The 26,558-nt window shown below is 46.0% G+C and overlaps 1 protein-coding gene across 1 annotated transcript in view; it reads left to right on the forward strand.

The window, feature by feature from the left end:
- ece2a (endothelin converting enzyme 2a) overlaps positions 1-26,558 on the forward strand; it is a 127,775-nt gene that overhangs the window by 54,811 nt on the left and 46,406 nt on the right. The window contains exon 3 of the mRNA XM_083659678.1: positions 7,327-7,610. Coding sequence (XP_083515804.1) covers positions 7,327-7,610 — 284 coding nt within the window. The remainder of the gene's footprint in view (positions 1-7,326; positions 7,611-26,558) is intronic.

The following is a 26,558-nucleotide window of genomic DNA, read 5'->3' on the forward strand; positions in this document are numbered from 1 at the left end:
GATTGCCTGATTTGTTGACAGATAAAACAGGGGGATAAAGAAGGAAAAAAAGACACGCACACACATCCCAAACCCCACTGGGTTTGGGTGCTGGATCCAAAAATACCTTAGACAATGAAAAGAAGCATGATCCGCACACGCTTGAAGCTCCGTTTGAAGGTCTTTATTTTAGCATGATGTTTCGAGCCACACAGGCTCTTCCTCAGACGCTTTCAGGCGACAAAACAGGGGGTTCACACTTTCACCACTATAGCCTTCACACACACACACACACACACACACACACACACACACACACACACACACTACACACAACACACACACAAAACACACGTGAGCATGCACGTATATACGCTCCACCTCGGCACGTTTCTTTGTTGACATTTACGTGTTGTTGGACTCAGCGATGCGTGACCGTGGCAGCGTTTACCACGGGCTAGCCCAGAGTCTACACAAGAGGGGGGGGGGGGGTTCTTACTGTTGTTGTGAACGCACACGTGAACATCAAGAGGGGGGGGGGGGGGGGTTCTTACTGTTGTTGTGAACGCACACGTGAACATCAAGAGGGAGGGGGGGGTTCTTACTGTTGTTGTGAACGCACACGTGAACATCAAGAGGGGGGGGGGGGGGTTCACGCACACGTGAACATCACTTTTCATTACTGATCACAGCCGTCCCGTCCTTAATGTGTGCAAAGTGCAAAGTGATCTGGATGCCCTGCATGACTCTGACATCATGGAGTTTCCACTGCGGGCCTTGGATCAGCTCGCAGATAGCAGCTTTGATATTTCACACCGCTGGCTCCCTCGCAGGGGGTTCCACCGCCTACCACCCCTCCTGACCATAGATGGGCTCTTCCACCGCCTACCACCCCTCCTGACCATAGATGGGCTCTGCGGAGTCGCTGTGTATGTGGATGGAGGTCATCTGATAGCCCAAAGGCCAAGTCAAAGGTCAACAGCCCATGTTGAGGAAGAGTCGGTGAACTTGACTGTAAAAATCACTATGAATGAGCCTTGAATCTTATCAGGCATTTGAGGTACTTCATGGTTTGGTGTTGTGTCGCAGGTCACGATGTGACTGTGGGCTCATGAAGACATTTTGTTTTAACGCGTTTCTTTGCATAAGTTGGTATGCACTATGCAAACATTCTGAAGGAGCAGCGCTTATTGCAGATGTAAAATTAGCTTTTGCAAACTTTTTCATGTTGTCATAAATTAAAGGACAACGCTTACCCTTGTGGTATAAATGAGGTGAGCACCCAATGTAGAAAGCCAGCTTGATGTTAGAGCAGAGGGCTGTCATTCTGGAAAAATCACAGAAATATCAGGGAACGTTTTACAGTTTTGAAAATTAACTCCTTCGTATAGAGAGCCAAAGTCATGCCCACTTCCGGTTTAGGCATTTTCCCATAGACAGTTTGTAAAATGCGTATAAAAATAGTTTTACTCTGTGAAACCAAGTGATTCAGTTATATTTAGAATCAGGAGGGACGATAGAACATTTAAATCAGACTAAAACAACAACAACAACAAAATAAAAAAGGATATATATATGTATATATATATATTTATTTATTTAATACGCAGCGCCCAATTGCTCAACTTCGCATGCCTATGACATCATCAGTGATGTCATAAGATGATTTTAGTCAATAATGATGTCACTGATGACAATGACATCAGTGATGATGTCATAGCCATTGTGACATCATCAGTGGGCCAGAAATTAAACAAACAAACAAGTCCACTGGCTCCCTTTCATGATGATGATGGTGGATGTGAAGTTGTTTAAAGGGGACCTACTATGTTTTTTCTAGATTTCAGTTATATATATATATATATATATATATATATATATATATATATATGTATATACTATTATGATGTCAGATATCTATGGCTAAACATGATCACCTCAGGTTAACATGTATAAATGCTGCCTATACTGTAAGTCAAAAGCCCTCACAGAAGGCCAGGGGCGTCATGCAAGCCAAAATTCTGAGGGGCCGACATTCGGCAGCGACCAAAGGTCCCCGGCTAAAACATGTCGGTGGCGACCTAAGGTCAATGGGTCCATTTAGCTGTTTCTAAAATGTTGGAAGCCAGATTTAGAGGAATATCTCATTTTAAATTAACATTAGGATTAGACTGTTGTGATGTCATTATTCAGTTTTGACCATCAATATTTTGCTCCTTTTCTCATTAGGGTAAATACTGTATATTTATTTCTAGATTTTGGTCAATTATTTGTGCTTTTATGGTTATTAGCTTAGTCACTCACTTCTACACTATAGCTTCTAGACTGCTGCCACTTTTCTTGAAATAGCTAAATCTTACTTCACCTAAAATGTTATTCACATAAAAAGACGACATCCACAAGAACTGCATTGACCTGGATACATCAAATGGAATTCAGTGTTTTGCTACAGTAACTACAGTATAACCTGTGATAGTGGTGGTAAAAACTAAGAGGTCACTGCCATAACAGCTCTGGCTAACATTACAATGCTAACTTTATCTACATGGTAGGTACAAGTATAAGCCAACTAACTTGCTATGCAAACTATGCCTATAATAACTAACAGCATTTCATTATCACATGTTTGGAAAGGGGATTGATGCTCTACTACTAATGACCGCCATGATTTCCCCCAAAAAATCTGAGGGGGCAACTGCAGTTTCAATGGGCATGACACTTCTGCAGAAGGCGAATAACAGTTGAAGTGAGGGAGAAATTAGTTGTGCTGAAAAACAACTAAAACTGAAATGGAAGAGTGTGTTAGAGGGTACACAAAGGAGAATACTGTCACAGAGGACTAAAGAGATGATTTACCATCTAATAAAACAAGAACATTTCACATTTGAGATGGTGGAATAAGAGCATTAGGACATTTTTCCTTAAAGAAATGGCTCAAAATGATTAATTGATTATCAAAATAGGCAATTAATGTAATATTTGGCAATGAATCGATGAATTGACTAATCGTTGCAGCTCTTTATCAGTTTTTATAAAATGTTTTTTTTTATGTATTTTCAAAATACAATGTACCGGTATTTGTATTTCAAATAAATTTTTCAGACCAGTATTTTGTATTTGTATTGTGATACATTTTTTGAGCAAGTATTTGTAATTTGTATCAAAATACTTTTTGATGTATTTTCGCCCATCTCTGGGTACTGGGTTATTTTAGACGATACCGTAAAGGTATTTATTGAGTACCGATACCCACAGCCCTACAGTACACACATCGCAACTGGATGATGGATGCTCCCCCCAGGTTGTTGTTGTCTGTTGGTTATGAGTGGTATGGGACTTTTTAAGACCTGGACTCAGATTTTCCATCACAGGCGTACGCACGCACGCACGCACACACCGAGCTAGCAGAACGAGGTGACACGACACCTCTAACTTTAGTCTCCCGCTCTGCTGCTCGGCTTAATCCAGTTAGGATGTTTCTCTCTGGCTAGCAGGAGATTCCAACTACCAACTGGCAACTCAGTCTAACCTATCAGACTGCTGGCTCCACACGGCTGCCCTGGACTGGCCTGGTATCCCCAATGGACCTTCTCGCATAAACAGGCTCTCATGCAAACGCCGCGCGCACGCACGCACACACTCTAGGATCCCTCCCATAGACTTGAGAAATGTGTGCCTATGGCAGCAGCAGAGCATGCATGTACTGTAGGTGTGTGCATGCGTATTTGTGTGCATGCGTGTGTGTGCGTGTGTGTAGATATAAAGGTCATGGGTTGGGGAGGGCACCAGCTGATGTCACAGAGACAAAATGGGAGTGGTGTCCTTGACGACAGCCCGCCGACTATAATTGTCGTGACAACCCCCAGGAATGAGGCGTCATGTGACACCCCTTCCTCAGTGCCGAGTCCATGGAAAAAAAAAACACACACACACACACACACACACATATACACAGGATTACACACACACACACACACACACACACGCAAACCCATGCGCATAGCTGTGTCAGCGGGGAGAACCCTTTGGAAACAATGTCTGGTGCGCTTTGGGAGTTGCCGGGGAAGCAGAGCAGAGAATGAACCCAGTCTGCAGAGCCCCAAACCTGGGCATGGGGAGAGAGGCCCACGGACACCTTCTGACCACAAACTGAGCATTGGCCTCAAAATGATGGGCCTTTTTCCCCCCGCACAAAGGTTGATGCAACCCTCTGTTACGCTGTCTTTGACCTTTGTGAGATGGAGCGAATCTAAAGGTGGAGGTCCAAGGTCCTCCTCCCTTCATAGCTTGTCAAATCGCTTCTCCCGCTCCTCATAAACATGTTTCCAAAGCTGCGGCTTGTTTTTTGGCCCACTTTTGCAGACTAAACATAAAGCTGACCCAAGATAAACTGTTGATCCCGGAGCGTTCCAAAAATTCCTTTGCGTGGACATCCTGTGTAATCCAGCTCCCACGCACACTCTCGTATTCCGGGCGTTCATAAATTAAGCGTCGTCTATGTATGAGTGTGACGAGTGACATGTTTCCGCTGTCATCGTGGAGCCAACGTCCCCGCCGGGAGAGCCATCAGGGGACAACATCGCTTCATCCTTCTGATGTCTGGAACACTCTAGTCCCCTTTCACACATGGGACAGAGATGCACAGTGCACGCACGCGCCCACGCACACACACACACACACACACACACTCACACGCACACACACACTCACACGCACGCACGCGCCCACGCGCACGCACACACACACACACACACACACACACACACACACACACACACACACACACACACACACACACACACACACACACACACACACACACACACACACACACACACAAACAAACAAACCAACCAAGCTAAGAGTGTGGGATTGCTGGTCGGGAGTCTTTATCATCAGTGGGAGCGTTGTGTAACTGCAATGTTGTTAGAATCTCTTCCTCTCTGTCATTACCTCCGCCAACGGAGAGGTCATGTTTTCAGCCCTGTTATGTCCGCAGGATATCTCAAAAAGTGGATGAACGGATTTGCACAGAACTTTGTAGACAAGTAGGTCAGAGGTCAACTTAGAACCCGATTAACATTCCCACCCACTGGCCAAAAGGGGTGTGGCCATGGGCGTGCCAAATCACAAAAAGGCGTCTAACTTCCAAGCGAAACACCATAAAACTTTGCACGATGGTTGGCAGAGGTGGTATGCACTCTACCGATTGCTGCTCCCTATGATTGCTGTTGTATTTGTGTGTGTGTGTGTGTGTGTGTGTGTGTGTGTGTGTGTGTGTGTGTGCGTGCGTGTGTGTACACACAGTGTGTGTAGGATGCATGTCTGCTATGGTATACCAGTGTGGTATATATGGATTGCTTCATGAACCATGAACTGTCCTATTAACACACATACACACACATATTTGAACAGGTTACAAAAGTGTTGTTTAATGTGTGAGGCTGCTAACTGAATCAGCCACACACACACACACACACACACACACACACACACACACACACACACACACACACACACACACACACAGAGCTACTGCCACTTGGTGATTAGTAACAGCAGTAAGGTGATAACAAGCCCAGCCACACATTTGCAACAGAGGTGTCAATGCCAACACACCGGAAGTCAGCGACAGCCCCACCTATCACACACTCTCAGACCCCCACAGGCATCTACCCTTAAACACATGCGCAAACACACACACACACACACACACACACACACTTTAACGAGCACACAAACACAAAAGAATATAACGCTTTCCCCCCCGAAGCGAACACACATAGGTTCCACATTTACTGAAACAGGATCTGTGCATCAACACATCTTCCTCCAACTCTTCCTCCCCCTCCTCACTTTCCCTCCATGTTCTCCCAGCCTCTCAGCCATGCACCTTCATCTCCACCCACTGCTCCTGCATCTCAGCCATGCACCTTCTTCTCCACCCACTGCTCCTGCATATCAGCCATGCACCTTCATCTCCACCCACTGCTCCTGCATCTCAGCCATGCACCTTCCTCTCCACCCACTGCTCCTGCATATCAGCCATGCACTTTCCTCTCCACCCACTGTTCCTGCATATCAGCCATGCACCTTCTTCTCCACCCACTGCTCCTACATATCAGCCATGCACCTTCCTCTCCACCCACTGCTCCTGCATCATTCTCCACCATCTCTGAGTCATCTGATCCAGAGGGTGAGATGCTACATTCAGTAGATCATTTCCATCTCGTTGTCTTGCCACATGAGAGACTATATTCCCCATTCCCCATTTTTCCCCCTTTTTTCCCTCCTCGGATATCACCCACCTGTCCTCCCGCAACCTCATGGTGCCGCAGTCAAAACCTTCTTATTTGTAACCGATTTTGTGCAGTGCGGCGTGATGTAGAAACAGGTGGCGCCCCCTGGACACAGTTTATATGTAGGAGGCCCTTATGCTCTCCTAGAATGGGAGGTTCCCCTCTCTCCTTGCACCGCTCCACTCACGACTGAACAGATCCTTAGCAGATTGATCAAATAGAGGCCACTCTGTGTCTGTGTGTGTGTGTGTGTGTGTGTGTGTGTGTGTGTGTGTGTGTGTGTGTGTGTGTGCGTGTGCGCTCGCGTGCGTGCGTGTGCGTGTGTGCGCGTGCATGCCCCTGTCTCATCAATCACCAGAGGTGGTCGCATTGATTGCAGTTCTTGTTGTCATGAATGTGATTGGCTGTTTAATCAGCTATATTGATCACAGCATGTTTTACTCATACAGAAACACAGTGGTGGAAGAAGTACTGAGATCTTTGACTTCAGTAAAAGTAGCAATACAACAATGCAAAGATACTCCATTACAAGTAAAAGTCCTGCGTTGAAAAACTTACTTAAGTAAAAAGTACTGCCAATACATACAGTATTGGCAGCAAAATGTACTTGAAGTATCAAAGTAAGTGTGCTCACTATGCAAACTGTCCCCTGTTTAGAGAGTGAATTAATACTGATTATTTTGACATATGTACATACAAGCAGCATTTTAAAGTTGTTAAAGCTAATCTTAACAATTTAGCTATTATCTTGGGTAGGTAGGTAGGTAGGTAGGTAGGTACAGTAGGTACAATATTTCCCTGTAAAATGTAGTCGAGTATGGAAATACTCAAGTAAAGTACAAGTACCTCAAAATTGTCGTTAATAGTACTTGTGTAAATGTACTTTGTTACTTTCCACCACTGCAGAAACAGTGGCGATCCAAGCAAACATTATTGAGAGCTTTGACACATCAGAAACATAATTCATCCTCTTTCCTCATCTCTCCCCATCTCTCTCCCTTCCTCGTTCATCTCTTCATTTCCTCCTCTGTCCTCTCCTCTCCTCCAGGATGTGGGAACAGCGCTATGAGCGCTCAAATGTACAACGCCGGCTACCGCTCCATCACCAACATAGATTACTCTGCCGTGTGCATCGGTGCCATGAGCGCCAGGCACGCCGACTGCCCGGGCATGAGCTGGCAACAGATGGACATGCGGCACCTCTCCTTCCCCGACGCCTCCTTCCACGTGGTGCTGGAGAAGGCCACGCTGGACGCCATGATGGTGGACGAGAATGACCCTTGGATTGTGTCCGCTCAGACCTCCGCTTTCTTTCACCAAGCGCTGAAAGAGGTAAGGTACCGTGAAGCTCGACTCACCAGTCCAAACGTCATCTTCGTACAAAGACCCAAACTCGTAACTTTTTGCCTCCACATTTTCTTTTTCTTTTGTGATCAGTTGCTTTTATTGTGATAACGTTTATAAGAAAATACACAAGACATACTGTAGATAGAAAAAATTACGAATAAAACTGCAACACAAATCCTACGTTTACAACACAGCAACCCTGCCACCCCATCGCGGAGCCTGGCGTTTCGAGAGCGTCCACAGTTGACACAGACAGCAGCCCTCTCACCATTTGACTGCACTTCGACAGTATGAGTTTATTTGTGCGTGACTTCTCTCTGAAGGTGACATCAGTAATAGCGGCCCTCAGCATTTACAAACTGTCTCTACAGCCCATCAGTCTAACTAGCACAATGTGGAGTGGGCACTTGACGCTGCTGGCTGCGGCACTTACCACCACTGTGTCAATGTGACGATGACAGCGTTTTGGCTATCAGCCATGCTCGACCTCGACACCCCCTGAAACAGACTGCACTACTTTCAGCTGGAGTACAGTCGGTGACTGCCGAGCTCTGGATCATTTACTCCATGTTTCCGCTAATTGTTACCTTTTGGCGCATTGATCATGAGTTATAATGTTTAGCTTTGCAATTACATTATAACACAGGCATTTCGCTGACATCCATATACTGTAGCAGATTGGAAATCAGATGACAGTAAACGCAGCTGTAGAAAAGGTCGTGTCAGTTAGGGCTGCAACTACCGATTATTTTTGTTAACGATTAATCTGTCGTTTATTTTATCGATTAATCGATTAGTTGTTTGGTCTATAAAATGTCAGAAAATGATGACAAATGTGGATCAGTGTTTCCCAAAGCCCAAGATGATGTCCTCAAATGTCTAGTTTTGTCCACAACCCAAAGATATTCAGTTTACTGCCATAGAGGAGTAAAAAAAACAGAAGATATTCACATTTAAGAAGCTCCATTCAGAGAATTTAGATTTTTTTAAATTACTTTAATTAAAGAATTACTCAAAACGATTAATCTTTTATCAAAATAGTTGTCGATTCTTTTTCTGGCGATCGATAAATCGATTAATCGTTGCAGCTCTACTGTGAATCATACCATGAAGGCAGACAACCTAGTAAAGAAATGATCATGGTATTGTTCATGGATATCATATTCACACACAAAAAACTGCTGTTTCCCTACTGATCACAAACAATTAAGAGTAATATACAGCCCAGAAACACCATAATATTTTCACTTGCATATTCTTCACTTTTCTAGATTTTAGCAAATATTGTTAACACATTGACTGCCAGACGTTTTTTTTTGCTGTAGGTAGCTTCTGCCAAGCCGTTTTTTGAGGATTATGGCTCATTTTATAAGAGCCGAGGATTCGTTTCAGCTTGGAGTTTGTGAACATACAATATCTCAAAAGTACTAATAGAATGTGTACTTTCTCTGTCTAAAAGAGTTAGTTTGTAGAGTTAGTAGTTATGTAAGCATTAGCAGTTGAATACAGCATGGTTTTAGCGTGAAAAAGAATATTCAGAGATAAACGGCTTTTTGTGAAATTGGATGGAACTGTCACTTTAACCATTCATTTTTGGCTCTCTCTCTCTCTCTCTCCCTCCCCCTCTCGCTCTCTCTCTCTCTCTCCCTCCCTCTCGCTCTCCCTCCCTCTCTCTCTCTCTCTCTCTCTCTCTCTCTCTCTCTCCCTCCCTCTCGAGTTGCTTCAACTCCGCCCTCCGTGGGCGGACAAGCTTGTCACCAGTCAGTGCTTTGCTGCTCTCCTGTGCCTGTCTGGCCTGTCTGCACGGCCGCTGTTTGAGGAAGTCGGGATGGACTCGCTTGTTTGGAGTTTTGGTTGAGAGAAGCTTTTGCGATTCTGGTCATATTTATGCTGCGTGTTTCAAAGTGTGTTCCTCCACCTGTTATCTATCACCCGATCATAGTAGATCGGCTGAATCTATTATGTAAATTTGCAATCCCGCATCGCCAGCAATCAGCGCGAAAAGGAGAATGGCTGGGCTGAGAATGGCTTGACAAGTTAAAAAAATGCTTTCCTTTCTCTAGCAAGGAGAGCACTGTTGCCACTTAGTGGGTCGGTGGAATGGGTTGTAAACGTTCGGTGGCTCCAATAATTATATAAGAGATGTAAAAGGCTTAGATGCACAACCCACCGTCAAAAAAAAAAATCGATGCCAAAAACGTGTAAACACGTTGTTGGCAGGGAACAGCTGGATTCTGAAAACGTGTTCATACGTTGTTGGCAGGGAATGTGTTAAACCAGCAGTTGGTCTTTACTCGATTGTCTGCCTTTATGGCATGATTCATAGACGGTGACCTTTTCTACAGCTGTGTTTACTGTAATTTGATTTTCAGTCTGCATAATAAATAGGTAATTGTGGGGTATAACAGAGGCACTCTTGAGATGAAGAGGTTTGTATGTTACAATACACATATTACATCTTGGTTCATTGCTAATGTACCTCCGCTCTTCTGACCAAACCATCATTCCTCCATGTACTGTAACAAGTTTATATGGGACAAATGGATATACTGTAGCGTGCAGGCAGATCATGAGAGAACCCCGTTACCTGTTGCCTGTTGTTGGGTGTGTTCAGAAATGAAAGAAATTGAGAATTAACAGTATGTAACCTGAATAACATTTTGAGTTTTCAGTACCACCAACAATACGTACCCCCTCAAATGAGTATTGACCCCTGAGAGTCAGACTATGCTTCTGACATTCTATATTGTGACTGCAAACAGGCAATGTAACGGTCATTTTAACCCAGAAATATGAGAGATATAAAATATCATTAACTTCAGTACTTAAAATAATAATCGATAGCTGTCTGTGAATAATCATGTTGTTTTGCTAGAGTAGTGATTCATCCTGTATCCTGTTGATGAAAGCTTTTACATTTGCTGTTCTTAACACTTACGGCCACATTCCACTGAGTCCGTGTTCGGGCCGTCTGCGCTGCGGTACGGCTTCGGAGCCGATACGTTTCCACTATTATGTCAACTCCCACCTACTCTGCTGCGTTGCGTGTCTACTCCGTCCCAGCTCCGACGATCCGGGGCTCTCTGAAAAAGATACGCAAGGCTTCTATTTTCCACGGATGTCGGAGCAAAGCTGCAGCAAGTTGGGCGGAGCCAGGCATGGAGTCAACAGGGCAGAGGTGTTTACAGCATTCAATATCAAGCCAGCGGACAAACATGTGTGAGGAAAAGTTAATAATTGAAGTGGAAAACCACAAAATAATATATGACATGACACATCCTTTTTACAAGGACAACACCAAGCAAGTCCACCCCTCCTCTGCTTCTCCAGTTGGGAACAATGATCTTCTGCCTGTTTGTTGTTGTATTTATCCCACATACAAATTGTCTCGCATGATTTCACCGCGAGAACTTGTCGGTCTCGTCACTCTAGCTGTCTGGCGGAGCGGAGCCGTGACGTGCTCTGCACGCAGCCGGTTAGTGTTGGCGGAGCCGCAACGCAACGCAAATGCAACCAGTGGAATGGCGGCGTTATGTGGAGTGGATGTTGCTCTTTTCTGGGGGGAAAAAGCTTTACTGCACAGGAAGTGATGATGCATTTACAGAAGCAACAACAGTGGTTTGTCTGGAATAAATCTAAGAAGGCAGAAGAAATATAAGAAGCCACAGTCTACTCTACATTGAACGCCTTTATTATTGGACTATGTCTGTAGATCGAGTGCAGAACACCAAGGCCATGACAGCTTAGTACCAAAGGTTTGGGCAAAATCAGGAAAAACAAGAATCTTGCGGATCCCTTTAACACTATAAATTAGGGTTGATCTGGGGAAAAAAAGGGCAAGGGACTCCCAACCCCAACAAAAGAACTCCTGGCAGAATATAAGGCCCGAAAGCTAGAAGTTTGATCATATCTTTCAACTAATGCGACAAGCTTAACCGCGGACTCCATTCAAAGTAAACACTGGCACACAGACGGGCCAGTTTTTTAAGGACAGCATCTGACAAGAGCTGTACACACACTCTAATATAGCAGACAGTGTCCTGGGTGTTCTCCTCTAACAGAGGGAAGTATTAAAGCAGGATCAGTGAGTGTATCCGGGGGACAGATGGGAGGATTTGACTCCCTTCAAGAGAAGTGGAGCTAAACTTGAGACGCAGGCCTGTTTCAAAGTAGGAGACAAGTTCTCTCTCTCCCCCCCCCCCCCTCTCTCTCTCTCTCTCTCTGCTTCCCTACATCCCTTCTCTTCTCACTTCTCTCTCACCCTCTTGTCTCTCCCCCTCACTTGCACTTCCTCCTCTCTCACCTTCTCTTTCCTCGGGGCTGTGTGGAATTGGAGGTAATGTGCGATCATGTTGTGTTCATGTTGTATGTACAGTAAACAGTATATGCGTTTTTGAGTGCGACTGCTTATGTTTGTTGTGCATCTGTCTTTTTCTGCGCAAAAATACCGATCCGCACGTGACGACTGTAGTTGCTCTCTCTTCTATACCAGTGCATATTTGCATCGGCACGGCAGACACGATTCAAGTGTGTGTTTGTCTCTGTACGTGTGTGTGTGTGTGTGTGTGTGTGTGTGTGTGTGTGTGTGTGTGTTTTGCAGGAATGTGGGAGGCGGGTTTAGAGCCTGCTTTGATTATCTAAAACACACACACACACACACACACACACAATCTTGCAAAACAAAACATGAGATGGGAAACAAGTGAGGAAGGTGAAGGAGAGAAATGGCCTGAGAGAGTGATGGGGAAGGGAGGAGAGCCTGGAAGAAGACTCGTCTTACTCTGCTGCTTGTTAAACGGACACACGGGTGGGGGGGCGAGGGACTACATGATGGCACTGGAGTGGCTGGAAGAGAGAGAGAGAGAGCGAGGGAGAGACAGAGAGCGAGACTGACAGAAAGCTAATGAGCAGTGCGCCAGCTGAGACGGATGGGAGGAAGGGAGCAAAGGAGAGGGAGAAAGAGGAGGGAGGCGAGGGGGTGCAGTACACTTTAATCTAGAGTCTGCTTTGAGAATGTTTCATCAGAGAAGCAATGAGACTCCTAAAGCACAAGTAGTGTAGGGAGGGGGGGAGGCAGGAATATACTGGTGACAATCTACAAAATGGCGTCGGAGAGAAAAGGGGGAACCACAATGTAACTACGCAAGAGGTAGTTTCTGTTCTCACTACTCTACGAAACATATACATTGAACAGAGAAATATATACAAAGAGAAAACTATTAGTGTGAGTATTGGACTGAGTGTGTCCAGTTTCTACCACAGTTTTAATGTATCTACAAATCATCAGCACCCCTTCATGTCAGTAGATTTGACCCCACAACATACAGTAACATACAAATGTGGTAACACACTTTGCAATATGTGTACATTAATTAATAGTTGGTTAAACCCCCTAATTAACAGCCTTGACCGTAAGCTTGCTCTAAAACATAACCTCAGTCACTTACCTCAATCCCTCAATACCTCAATCAATACCTCAGTTAACATAAACACCATTAGTAAATGATTACTAGACACATGAGTTAACTATTAATTAGTTACTTACTTAATGCTTATTAAGCATTAACTAACCCCTTAATTATTGTCCCCTTATTGTAGTGTTACCAATGCATATTTAAAGGCCCCCTCCAGTCAGTTTTCCTACCCCTTATACACGTTGCTATTCTATGAAAACATTCTAATATCTATCTTGTATAGTCGCACGTTCTCTGATTTGGCCAAAGAACTTACATTGATAAGAACCGAAGATTAAGTTAAATAGTTTGTTCCAGTACAACATAATGACTGCAGCGCTGTTCCGAGACAACGGAAGTGGGCGACCATACTGTTTCCCGTCATATCTGCGTAAAAATGTTTGTTTAGAAGCCACAATATTGCAATATTATCAACAAATCGGCCAACAGATATCAAAGCTGATGGGCTTTGTGGAAGAAGCATGACTCGAACTGGTTAAAAGTTATCATCGGCGTTATTTTAAGCCTGGTGAACACTTAGTTAACAAATGTAGCTAGGGAGGTACGGTGGTGCAGTGGTAAGCACTATCGCCTCACAGCTCGAAGGTCGTGGGTTCGATTCCCACCTGGGCCGATGTGAACACTGAAGGAATGCGTGCCCGTCCGCATGTCCTAGAGTGCCCACCACCCGGGTGGGGGTCGGCAAAATGGCCTTTCTGTGTGGAGTTTGCATGTTCTCCCCGTGCCTCCCGGGGGTCTCCTTCATATAGGAACCCCCTTCACAAAAACATGCAACATCCTGGTTGCTTATATGGTTCCTCCTCTGATCGTTAAGGGCGCCTGTTCAGAGGGAGGGGAACTGGTTGGAATAGCGTGAACCTCCCACGTGCTATGTCCTACCGGTGAAGCTTCCTCGGGCAGGTGAAAAGAAGCGGCTGACTTGACTGCCCATGTCTCGGAGGAAGCATGGAATCAGTATCGGCTCTCCCCAGATCGGCAGAGGATGGAGTAGCAACCAGGATTGAGTAATTCAAATGAGCACTAAACGGGGGATAAAAATGGGATAAAAAATCGGGAAAAAAACATTAAAAAAAAAAAAAAAAAAAAAAATGTAGCTAGCGACTAACAGCTAGCAAACGCCAGAGGCTAACGCTACCTATTTACTGTATTTAATGTACAGTATATCAGTCATGACATGACGTATGACTATAGCGTTCCATTGAGTCATACGTCATCACCTCTTTTTAGCAACAGCTTATTTTTTTTACTTTGAGCACAAAATGACATTTTGTATAAATAAATAAAAATACTGGCCAACAGTGTGGCTAACAGGCCAGGGCAGGACTCGGCAATAACCGAGTAAATGGATTGCACGCACTGGAAAACACAGCAAAATCAGAGGTGGGTGAGCTGAAACACACACAGAATGTGCACATGATCAGACAGTCTGTCCTCGCTCAAGCGCACAGAAACGCAGTACAATAGGTGTGACAACAAACACACAGTTTTATTTCTGTTGCAAGCATACACGCACGTACACACACACACAAACACACACACACGCACACACACACATATTCTCACAGCAGAGGCCGTGGCGCACTGAGGTGTGAAATTTATTTCACAGCCTGACGCGCTCTGTGAATCACTCTTACTGTTGCTATGGAGACTCTTTCATTGGATATCGTCTCAGACTAACACTTTTAATTGCTAACCTTTAGTCCTGTTTAAAGAGGTAAAGACTAGTCCTCAGGCTTGTTCAAAGAGGCAAGAACTAGTTTTTAGTTGGCTGGACAGTTCACCCAAAAATGGAAATTCTGTCCTCATCTACTTACCCTCCTGCCAGCTGAAACACAGGTGAAGTTTTGTCCATATAACACACAGGGAGGTTAGCTCCTCCCCCTCCTGCCAGCTGAAACACAGGTGAAGTTTGTCTATATAACACACAGAGAGGTTAGCTCCTCCCCCTCCTGCCAGCTGAAACACAGGTGAAGTTTGTCCATATAACACACAGGGAGGTTAGCTCCTCCCCCTCCTGCCAGCTGAAACACAGGTGAAGTTTTGTCCATATAACACACAGGGAGGTTAGCTCCTCTCCCTCCTGCCAGCTGAAACACAGGTGAAGTTTTGTCCATATACTGTAACACACAGGGAGGTTAGCTCCTCTCCCTCCTGCCAGCTGAAACACAGGTGAAGTTTTGTCCATATAACACACAGAGAGGTTAGCTCCTCCCCCTCCTGCCAGCTGAAACACAGGTGAAGTTTTGTCCATATAACACACAGGGAGGTTAGCTCCTCCCCCTCCTGCCAGCTGAAACACAGGTGAAGTTTGTCCATATAACACACAGGGAGGTTAGCTCCTCCCCCTCCTGCCAGCTGAAACACAGGTGAAGTTTTGTCCATATACTGTAACACACAGGGAGGTTAGCTCCTCCCCCTCCTGCCAGCTGAAACACAGGTGAAGTTTTGTCCATATAACACACAGTGAGGTTAGCTCCTCCCCCTCCTGCTAGCTGAAACACAGGTGAAGTTTTGTCCATATACTGTAACACACAGGGAGGTTAGCTCCTCCCCCCCTGCCAGCTGAAACACAGGTGAAGTTTTGTCCATATAACACACAGGGAGGTTAGCTCCTCCCCCTCCTGCCAGCTGAAACACAGGTGAAGTTTTGTCCATATAACACACAGGGAGGTTAGCTCCTCCCCCTCCTGCTAGCTGAAACACAGGTGAAGTTTTGTCCATATAACACACAGGGAGGTTAGCTCCTCCCCCTCCTGCCAGCTGAAACACAGGTGAAGTTTTGTCCATATACTGTAACACACAGGGAGGTTAGCTCCTCTCCCTCCTGCCAGCTGAAACACAGGTGAAGTTTTGTCCATATAACACACAGAGAGGTTAGCTCCTCTCCCTCCTGCCAGCTGAAACACAGGTGAAGTTTTGTCCATATACTGTAACACACAGGGAGGTTAGCTCCTCCCCCTCCTGCTAGCTGAAACACAGGTGAAGTTTTGTCCATATAACACACAGGGAGGTTAGCTCCTCCCCCTCCTGCCAGCTGAAACACAGGTGAAGTTTTGTCCATATACTGTAACACACAGGGAGGTTAGCTCCTCCCCCTCCTGCTAGCTGAAACACAGGTGAAGTTTTGTCCATATAACACACAGGGAGGTTAGCTCCTCCCCCTCCTGCCAGCTGAAACACAGGTGAAGTTTTGTCCATATACTGTAACACACAGGGAGGTTAGCTCCTCTCCCTCCTGCCAGCTGAAACACAGGTGAAGTTTGTCCATATAACACACAGGGAGGTTAGCTCCTCCCCCTCCTGCCAGCTGAAACACAGGTGAAGTTTTGTCCATATACTGTAACACACAGGGAGGTTAGCTCCTCCCCCTCCTGCCAGCTGAAACACAGGTGAAGTTTTGTCCATATACTGTAACACACAGGGAGGTTAGCTCCTCTCCCTCCTGCCAGCTGAAACACAGGTGAAGTTTGTCCATATAACACACAGAGAGGTTAGCTCCTCCCCCTCCTGCCAGCTGAAACACAGGTGAAGTTTTGTCCATATAACACACAGAGAGGTTAGCTCCTCCCCCTCCTGCCAGCTGAAACACAGGTGAAGTTTTGTCCATATAACACACTGCAGCACAACTTGAGAGAAAACCAGTCACTAATTGACTTCAACTGGCATGAGGGTGCGGTTCTCAACCTGGGGGTCGCAAGAGTGTTTTGGGGGGTCGCGGCGGGATGGTTGTAAAAATAAATAATAATAATAACAGTAATACATGGGATTTATACTGTATAGCGCTTTTCAAGGACTCAAAGACGCTATACACTATACCCTAAAAACGGTAACACTTTACAATAAGGGTCACTAAATTAACTGTTAGTTAAGCATTAGTAAGTATTAGTAAGCATTAACTAACCCTTAGTTAATGTTTATTAACTCTAAGCCTAACCATTATCTAACCCTAAACTATTAAATAATGGATTAATTAATACCTAGTTAACATGAACACCATTAGTAAATGATTATCAAACTCATTAGTTAACTGTTAATTAAGGGCTATCTAATGCTTATTAATCATTAACTAACCCTTAATTAATGTATCCTCATTGTGTTAAGTGTGTTAAATGTTACCCACTAAACACTTAGATGACAACAATAGTGCAATAAACAATGGACAAACATGACAGACACACAGGGATACTGTAGGTGGTGGGGACTACAGTAAGAGAAGGCAGAGGAGAAGAGATGGTTCTTTGAAAAAAGAAAAGAAAATGATTTTGCTGACATCTTCCCATGATGACTAAATCTCCCATAGCAATGAACTAATAAACTATATATAAACTGTATGAAAAAGATGTCAGTGAGTGAGTGAAATCAGTGTGTGCGCACTGTCGTTGGTTTGGGCAGCGGCGGGAGGGGCGCTCGCACACCCCAGCCTAAAGTGTTTTGGGGGTCGTGGCTCAAAAAGATTCAGACCCACTGCAGTAGAGGATGACATAATTTTCATTTTTGGGTGAACTATTCCTTTAAAGCTTATTTTCCAGTCATATTTAAATAGGCGAATGGTGTTCTGTGGTCTGGAGGTTTCATGCCATAGTTGTGATTTATAGGGAAACTGTCTTTGCGCCCCACCATAGCGAGGTCAAAGTGCAGGTTCAGCATCTCTGGAGCTGGTAGAGATTCAGTTTATTTGCTCAAGGACACTTCAGCAGGGGAGAGTCTTGCCAACACAGGGATTTGAACCCAGGTCCTCTGGTTGAAGATCTTACTACTCACTATGCCGCCTGCTGATCTCAAAGCTGTGCACAACCTGGGAAATTAACCCAGTTCACAAGTATGGTAATCCAGCTTGATACCACTAGATTAAGAGTTAATCTGTGTAGAAAGGTGAAGGCTGCCTCTCAGCTCAGTTCAAAGAGACAAAGACAGTTCTATATTCAGTTTGTAAAGTATTAAAGGCAAAGTGTCCTCTTGCTTAAATAGACTAATCACCAATTTCCCACCATGCATTTGTGAGTGTATCCAATGTTTCATGTAGAAGATCATGTTGAATTTCATTGAAAATGAAACATGATGAGGTTTTCACAGGAAAACAGCGAATAGTGTGTTCAGTCTGAGGTTGGGTCTAGTCCCTAGTCCAGTCAGTAAAGCCTTTTCTTAACATGAAGTCTGGATCATGTCTGGCTAGCCAGAGCAGGATTTACCTTTCTAGACATGAGGAGTCTGTGTTTAGAAACAGCTGGAAATGGTCAGTATTCTCTCTGCCAGTGGGCGGGGGGAGGGGGTGCGGTAGCATGTATCGATAACAAGAAATGTGATAGGAAACAGCTTTAGCGAATCTGTAACCAAACTCCATTCAAAAACATGCCGTTTTAACGGAGGGTCCATTCCGACCATTATAACGAGGGGTGGCAATGTGCCAAAAATGAGCGCTTCGCCTTTGTTACATAAAGCCCGCCCAGTCAAAATAGTGGTTGCACCGTCGTCAATCACTGTGGGTGATTTCTTTTACAAGTGGCATTCAAGTCATATCTGACTAGTTTTCTAGGCAGTTTCCTTCCTTTTACTTCATGCTGCATCCCTCCTCTGTGATGCACCGGACCTGCCTGCCTGCAATAGCTGAAGCGCGTTGGGATCCCTCTACCAAACAATTCAAGCCGTTTGCAGCACTTGAGGAAACCGTGAGTTTGCTCGTTTAATTCGTTGATATAAGCGATTGCCCGAACGATTCATTAATTAATAAACTACGTGAACGTTAGCGGGTACTTTAGCCTATGTACAGTAGTAGGCTATCATGTTGCATTTTTAAACTGGCAGATGGGGGACAAAGAAATGATTCAATTTACTACTCACCTAATTTGGCTCTCTTCCAAATAATCCAGCCACGTAACTACGTCCATTCATGAAAATAATGATCACTGGGACATTAATCGTAAAGTGCCACCACCCGCCCACTCAGACATAACAGCTACATGATCAGGATCATGACCTGCCAGTGTTTAACAACAGCCGCTTTTGCTATAATGCGGATCGTATACTTGGGCTTGAGATGGATATGATACGGACTCGCGGGCGTGCGCGTAACCCGGCTAATTGTTGTTTAACATGCAGGCCAACCGGCTAGGAGCTGGTTATAATACGGATTCCACTGCATGTTAAGAAGTGGCTTAAGGAATATACTTGAATTTGTCCTAAAGAGGATGCAGATGTCTACAGCTAAGGAATGTAATTTTCACCATGAGACGATAACAACACGTGATCTGTCAACACGTTTCTGCGAACACCTTTTGAACACACGGTGTGGTGCAAAGAATGTGTTGCGTCCCTAATCAGCTACAGCTACATCTCACTGCAGTGGTTTTCCTCAGATGAAGAGCAGAATACCTGAACACTGCTGCCTGCTTGAGTTAGTTTTCAAATTTTGCACCACATAAACTACAATGAGAGCATTCATCCAGCTGGTGATTAAATTTCTATTTTCCTCCTTGTTTATCTTGTACTTTATATCCAGTGCGTGGCTTTGTTGATTTGAATACTTAAGTGTTTAGACCGAGAGTGCCATTGTGTGCAGCACAGTGGATACAAAGATTAGTGAGTGGGTGCCACTAAACTGAGGGCAGAGGATGAGAATAACATTAGTAGTTACTCGTTACCATTGCATATGTCATGCCATTTGTCATGTCTTTGTTTTAAAACGTGTACATTTCCCATTCAAGCCAATGCAAACACTTTGAGAAAAGGTTTGAAGTTGTTACACTGATATTTCCTTTTTAAACTTTTGTATCCAACTTGCAGTAGTTTTTTGTCCGTTTTCTTTATTTCACTGACTAATGAATGCTTTTTGAACCAATGCTTAACTATGTATTTATTCACTTTAATTACTGTTTTTGATTAATTCCTATTCAAAAACTTGGGCAGTGTTAATGTAAAATTCATGCCAATAAAGGATAGAGGAGTGAATTTTAAAAATGAATGCGACAGAGAGAGAGAGAGAGAGAGAGAGAGAGACAGCGAGAGAGAGATGGAGGTCTGAGGAACGGGGGGGAAAGCTACGGAGAATGTGAAATGCAACTCAGTGCACATCATCGTTATGAACTATCTTTTATACAGTATGGTGCATGTAGCCATGTTTACCTTATCTCAACCTGGTGCTGCTTAATGTAAAGAGCTACAGGGCTCTAATGGCGGTCTTATACTGTATAACATTGCCACCAAAGCAACACTCGAGTCCTGCTGTGCTTTTAGACCATCTCTATACCTCTGCTACCATCTCTATCTCTCCACACCCTGTCTGTCTCTCTGTCTCTCCACACCCTGTCTCTCTCTCTGTCTCTCCATGCCCTGTCTCTCTCTCTGTCTCTCCACGCCCTGTCTCTCTCTCTGTCTCTCCACACCCTGTCTCTCTCTCTGTCTCTCCACATCCTGTCTGTCTCTCTGTCTCTCCACACCCTCTCTCTCTCTCTGTCTCTCCACACTGTCTCTCTCTCTGTCTCTCCACACCCTGTCTCTCTCTCTGTCTCTCCACACCCTGTCTCTCTCTCTATGTCTCTCCACGCCCTGTCTCTCTCTCTGTCTCTCCATGCCCTGTCTCTCTGTCTCTCCATGCCCTGTCTCTCTCTCTGTCTCTCCACACCCTGTCTCTCTCTCTGTCTCTCCACACCCTGTCTCTCTCTCTGTCTCTCCACACCCTGTCTCTCTCTCTGTCTCTCCACACCCTGTCTCTCTCTCTCTGTCTCTCCACACTGTGTCTCTATCTCTATCTCTCCACACTCTGTCTCTCTCTCTATCTCTCCACACCCTGTCTCTCTCTCTCTGTCTCTCCACGCCCTGTCTCTCTGTCTCTGTCTCTCCACGCCCTGTCTCTCTCTCTATCTCTCCACACTCTGTCTCTCTCTCTATCTCTCCACACCCTGTCTCTCTCTCTCTGTCTCTCCACGCCCTGTCTCTCTCTCTATCTCTCCACACCCTGTCTCTCTCTCTGTCTCTCCACACCCTGTCTCTCTCTCTCTGTCTCTCCACGCCCTGTCTCTCTCTCTATCTCTCCACGCCCTGTCTCTCTATCTCTCCACACCCTGTCTCTCTCTCTATCTCTCCACACCCTGTCTCTCTCTCTGTCTCTCCATGCCCTGTCTCTCTCTCTATCTCTCCACACCCTGTCTCTCTCTCTCTGTCTCTCCACACCCTGTCTCTCTCTCTGTCTCTCCACGCCCTGTCTCTCCCTCTGTCTCTCCACGCCCTGTCTCTCTGTCTCTCCACAGCCTGTCTCTCTCTTCTCTTCCTCCACACAGCCTGTCTCTCTCTCTCTATCTCTCCACACCCTGTCTCTCCCTCTGTCTCTCCACGCCCTGTCTCTCTGTCTCTCCACGCCCTGTCTCTCTCTCTGTCTCTCCACACCCTGTCTCTCTCTCTGCTCTATACCTCTGCTACCATCTCTGTCTCTCCACGCCCTGTCTCTCTCTCTGTCTCTCCACACCCTGTCTCTCTCTCTGTCTCTCCACGCCCTGTCTCTCTCTCTGTCTCTCCACGCCCTGTCTCTCTCTCTGTCTCTCCACACCCTGTCTCTCTCTCTGTCTCTCCACGCCCTGTCTCTCTCTCTATCTCTCCACGCCCTGTCTCTCTATCTCTCCACACCCTGTCTCTCTCTCTGTCTCTCCATGCCCTGTCTCTCTCTCTATCTCTCCACACCCTGTCTCTCTCTCTCTGTCTCTCCACACCCTGTCTCTCTCTCTGTCTCTCCACGCCCTGTCTCTCCCTCTGTCTCTCCACGCCCTGTCTCTCTGTCTCTCCACGCCCTGTCTCTCTCTCTATCTCTCCACACCCTGTCTCTCCCTCTGTCTCTCCACGCCCTGTCTCTCTGTCTCTCCACGCCCTGTCTCTCTCTCTGTCTCTCCACACCCTGTCTCTCTCTCTGCTCTATACCTCTGCTACCATCTCTGTCTCTCCACACCCTGTCTCTCTCTCTGTCTCTCCACGCCCTGTCTCTCTATCTCTCCACACCCTGTCTCTCTCTCTGTCTCTCCATGCCCTGTCTCTCTCTCTATCTCTCCACACCCTGTCTCTCTCTCTGTCTCTCCACACCCTGTCTCTCTCTCTATCTCTCCACGCCCTGTCTCTCTATCTCTCCACACCCTGTCTCTCTCTCTGTCTCTCCATGCCCTGTCTCTCTCTCTATCTCTCCACACCCTGTCTCTCTCTCTCTGTCTCTCCACACCCTGTCTCTCTCTCTGTCTCTCCACGCCCTGTCTCTCCCTCTGTCTCTCCACGCCCTGTCTCTCTGTCTCTCCACGCCCTGTCTCTCTCTCTATCTCTCCACACCCTGTCTCTCCCTCTGTCTCTCCACGCCCTGTCTCTCTGTCTCTCCACGCCCTGTCTCTCTCTCTGTCTCTCCACACCCTGTCTCTCTCTCTGCTCTATACCTCTGCTACCATCTCTGTCTCTCCACACCCTGTCTCTCTCTCTGTCTCTCCACGCCCTGTCTCTCTCTCTGTCTCTCCACGCCCTGTCTCTCCCTCTGTCTCTCCACACCCTGTCTCTCTCTCTGTCTCTCCACACCCTGTCTCTCTCTCTATCTCTCCACGCCCTGTCTCTCTATCTCTCCACACCCTGTCTCTCTCTCTGTCTCTCCATGCCCTGTCTCTCTCTCTATCTCTCCACACCCTGTCTCTCTCTCTCTGTCTCTCCACACCCTGTCTCTCTCTCTGTCTCTCCACGCCCTGTCTCTCCCTCTGTCTCTCCACGCCCTGTCTCTCTGTCTCTCCACGCCCTGTCTCTCTCTCTATCTCTCCACACCCTGTCTCTCCCTCTGTCTCTCCACGCCCTGTCTCTCTGTCTCTCCACGCCCTGTCTCTCTCTCTGTCTCTCCACACCCTGTCTCTCTCTCTGCTCTATACCTCTGCTACCATCTCTGTCTCTCCACACCCTGTCTCTCTCTCTGTCTCTCCACGCCCTGTCTCTCCCTCTGTCTCTCCACACCCTGTCTCTCTCTCTGTCTCTCCACACCCTGTCGCTCTCTCTTCTCTATACCTCTGCTACTATACCTGTCTCTCCACACCCTGTCTCTCTCTCTTCTATATACCTCTGCTACTATACCTGTCTCTCCACACCCTGTCTCTCTCTCTTCTATATACCTCTGCTACTATACCTGTCTCTCCACACCCTGTCGCTCTCTCTTCTCTATACCTCTGCTACTATACCTGTCTCTCCACACCCTGTCTCTCTCTCTTCTCTATACCTCTGCTACTATACCTGTCTCTCCACACCCTGTCTCTCTTCTATATACCTCTGCTACTATACCTGTCTCTCCACACCCTGTCTCTCTCTCTTCTATATACCTCTGCTATGCTACTATACCTGTCTCTCCACACCCTGTCTCTCTTCTCTATACCTCTGCTACTATACCTGTCTCTCCACACCCTGTCGCTCTCTCTTCTCTATACCTCTGCTACTATACCTGTCTCTCCACACCCTGTCGCTCTCTCTTCTCTATACCTCTGCTACTATACCTGTCTCTCCACACCCTGTTGCTCTCTCTTCTCTATACCTCTGCTACTATACCTGTCTCTCCACACCCTGTCGCTCTCTCTTCTCTATACCTCTGCTACTATACCTGTCTCTCCACACCCTGTATCTCTCTCCCTGTATCGCTCTCTTCTCTATACTTCTGCTAACATATCTGTCTCTCCACACCCTGTCTCTCTTCTCTATACCTCTGCTACTCTATCTGTCTCTCCACAGCCTGTCTCTCTCTTCTCTTCCTCCACACACCCTGTCTCTCTCTCTTCTCTTCCTCCACACACCCTGTCTCTCTCTCTTCTCTTCCTCCACACACCCTGTCTCTCTCTCTTCTCTTCCTTCTCCCTCTTTCTCGATCTCGCCCTCTCATTACTGAGGGGAGGTGAGTGAGAGAGGGAGCATGCTTGCAGGGGACCGGTGTGTGAGGTGTGCCAAGAAATACAGAGGGCAAAAAGAAAGGGAGCAAAAATGTTCCTTAATGATGTGTTGAAGGCGAAAAGGTCAAGTGATTTAATGATGTGTTGACTATCTGCTCGGCTCGCCACCTCCCAGCCCAACCTTCCCTTCTCCTCCTCTTTCTTGCTAATATTATGTAATCCAGTGGCGTTTTTGCTTGCAACCTCTAAATATTCCTGGATACAGAATTCTTAGCCCCTCTGTGTACACGGCACGCACGAATATACCAACTCTTCTTTTTATCATCTACAGGGCCTAAAATTCACTTTGCAAACTGGGGGGAATTCCCCCCTTATGTTCTTCAGATAGGGGGATTTATAGAATTTGGGGGGATTTCTTTCAGCCGATACAATAACCGGTAAATATCTGCTTCTCCTGTCCGATAACAGATACAATAACCAATAATAATTTCACATTTTTGTATTTAAGGAAATAAGTTCTTACCCTGTAGTTTATGCACGCCTGGGGGTATCATAATATGATATGAGTGTTTTAGTAAAGTGTCTCACTCAATACAAAAAATAAAGGCTTTAATACAACCGAAAGCCTATGGCTGCTTAGTCTGCAGATAAAACACAATGACAAAAGGCATAGTAATTTAGACTCTTATTCAGGGATGCAAAGTCATGGATAGTGAAAAAGATAAAGATAGCGTTAGCCAGATAACGTTCACTAGCCATAACGGCTAACATTAACGCTAAACAAATCCGCTGCCTCCTCGCCAGGTTTGGTTTAACGTAACGCCAGCTCAGACTTTTCCTCTCCTCTGGGAAAGACTTGCGGGACATGCGTTGCAAATCAGCAGAGGCTTTTAGCCTTGTGGAGAGAGGAGAGAGCGGCCCGTTGTCCCTCTGTTGTGTGACAAGCAGACAGCCAGGCGGAGGTTGATCCCCCGCGCAGTGTGTCCGACCGTCGTCTGTGCATTCAGCAACGTTCCGTCCCATCGGTTCTCGCATTATAATGGGGGACTTGTCGCGCATTATAAATTCAAAATCTGCGGGAATTGCCTAAAATATGAGCGATACCCACAATCCCCCTGCTGAATTTTAGGCCTTGATCTAAACCTTTTCTTTTCTGTGTTGATCTGAGCGGACTGACCGTGGAAAAATGGTCCCCACTTTGTTGCCCGAGAGCGACATCCTCACTTTGTTAGTAACTCATCTACATGCAGCCAAACTGCGACAGCAGCTGCCCCGCTGTCGCTACACTCGAGGTGAAGCTTAGCTACATCGAGACTGATGAAAGATGCTTTCACACATGACAACTGCATTTGTGGAAAGTGAAGAGAGAGGATTGCAGAGTGAGATATTTAGGGGTTACATTTTCCTTTTTTTGCTTGTGTAATTTCACTACAATGTGTTTGCTTTGGGGTTTAGTGAAATCATTTCTCTGTGTACATGAGCAGTAGCTGCAAACACAAGATGTTTGCACACTCAGGTAGCAGGACTGTGTAGGCAAGGGGATTTCTGGAAACAGACTAGAGAGGGTTGCAACTACCTTTTAGCCTTACAAAGCATTTGAACACTTGTGTAGGAACTGAGTAGGGCAGAGCGGGACTGAGAATCATAGGAATCATCTTGCAGCTCCTCTGGCCAGAGGAATCCCCCCCACCTCCACTGGAAGGCTCTAATGTATAGGAAAATATGTGACCCACCCAATCACCCACCCTAATGTCACGACATCATCTTGTGCTGGTCTAATGGAAAGAGAGAGAGAGAGAGAGAGAGAGAGAGAGAGATCCACTGACATTGATTGGTTGTCCCTGGCTCTGAGTGGCTCCCGCTGTGGAGAGTTCTCCCCTGCTCCATTACCGGGAAGCCTGGACTCCTGCCGGGAAGATGGCCCCAAGGGAACATTCAGATGAGGACACAAACACACACACTTACACACACACACACACACGCAGGCACGCACACGCGCGCACACACACACACACACACACACACACACACACACACACACACACACACACACACACACACAGATAACAGCACTAGATACCATAGTGTACCTAATAACCTGCACTGGTACAGTATTGCCCTTTGCTACCCAGTCACATGCATGCTGGTACACACATGTTTACAGTGTTTCCCCTAGGTCTGCTGCTTTTTGTGTGTGTGTGTGTGTGTGTGTGTGTGTGTGTGTGTGTGTGTGTGTGTGTGTGTGTGTGTGTGTGTGTGTGTGTGTGTGTGTGTGTATGTGTGTGTGTGTGTGGGGGGTGTATATATATAGATGGATGGATGGATGGATGGATAGATAGATGGTAGGGAAACACTGATATTGTAGACACACACACACACACACACACACACACACACACACACACACACACACACACACACACAAGCAAAGACTCCGGCCCCAATTCTTCGAGTTTGTGACTGTGAGACCAACACTGTGTGTGTGTGTGTGTGTGTGTGTGTGTGTGTGTGTGTGTGTGTGTGTGTGTGTGTGTGTGTGTGTGTGTGTGTGTGTGTGTGTGTGTGTGTGTGTTAGTTAATGTTAA

Source organism: Poromitra crassiceps (assembly GCF_964638095.1).
Source record: "Poromitra crassiceps genome assembly, chromosome: 23".
Taxonomy (NCBI): domain Eukaryota; kingdom Metazoa; phylum Chordata; class Actinopteri; order Beryciformes; family Melamphaidae; genus Poromitra; species Poromitra crassiceps.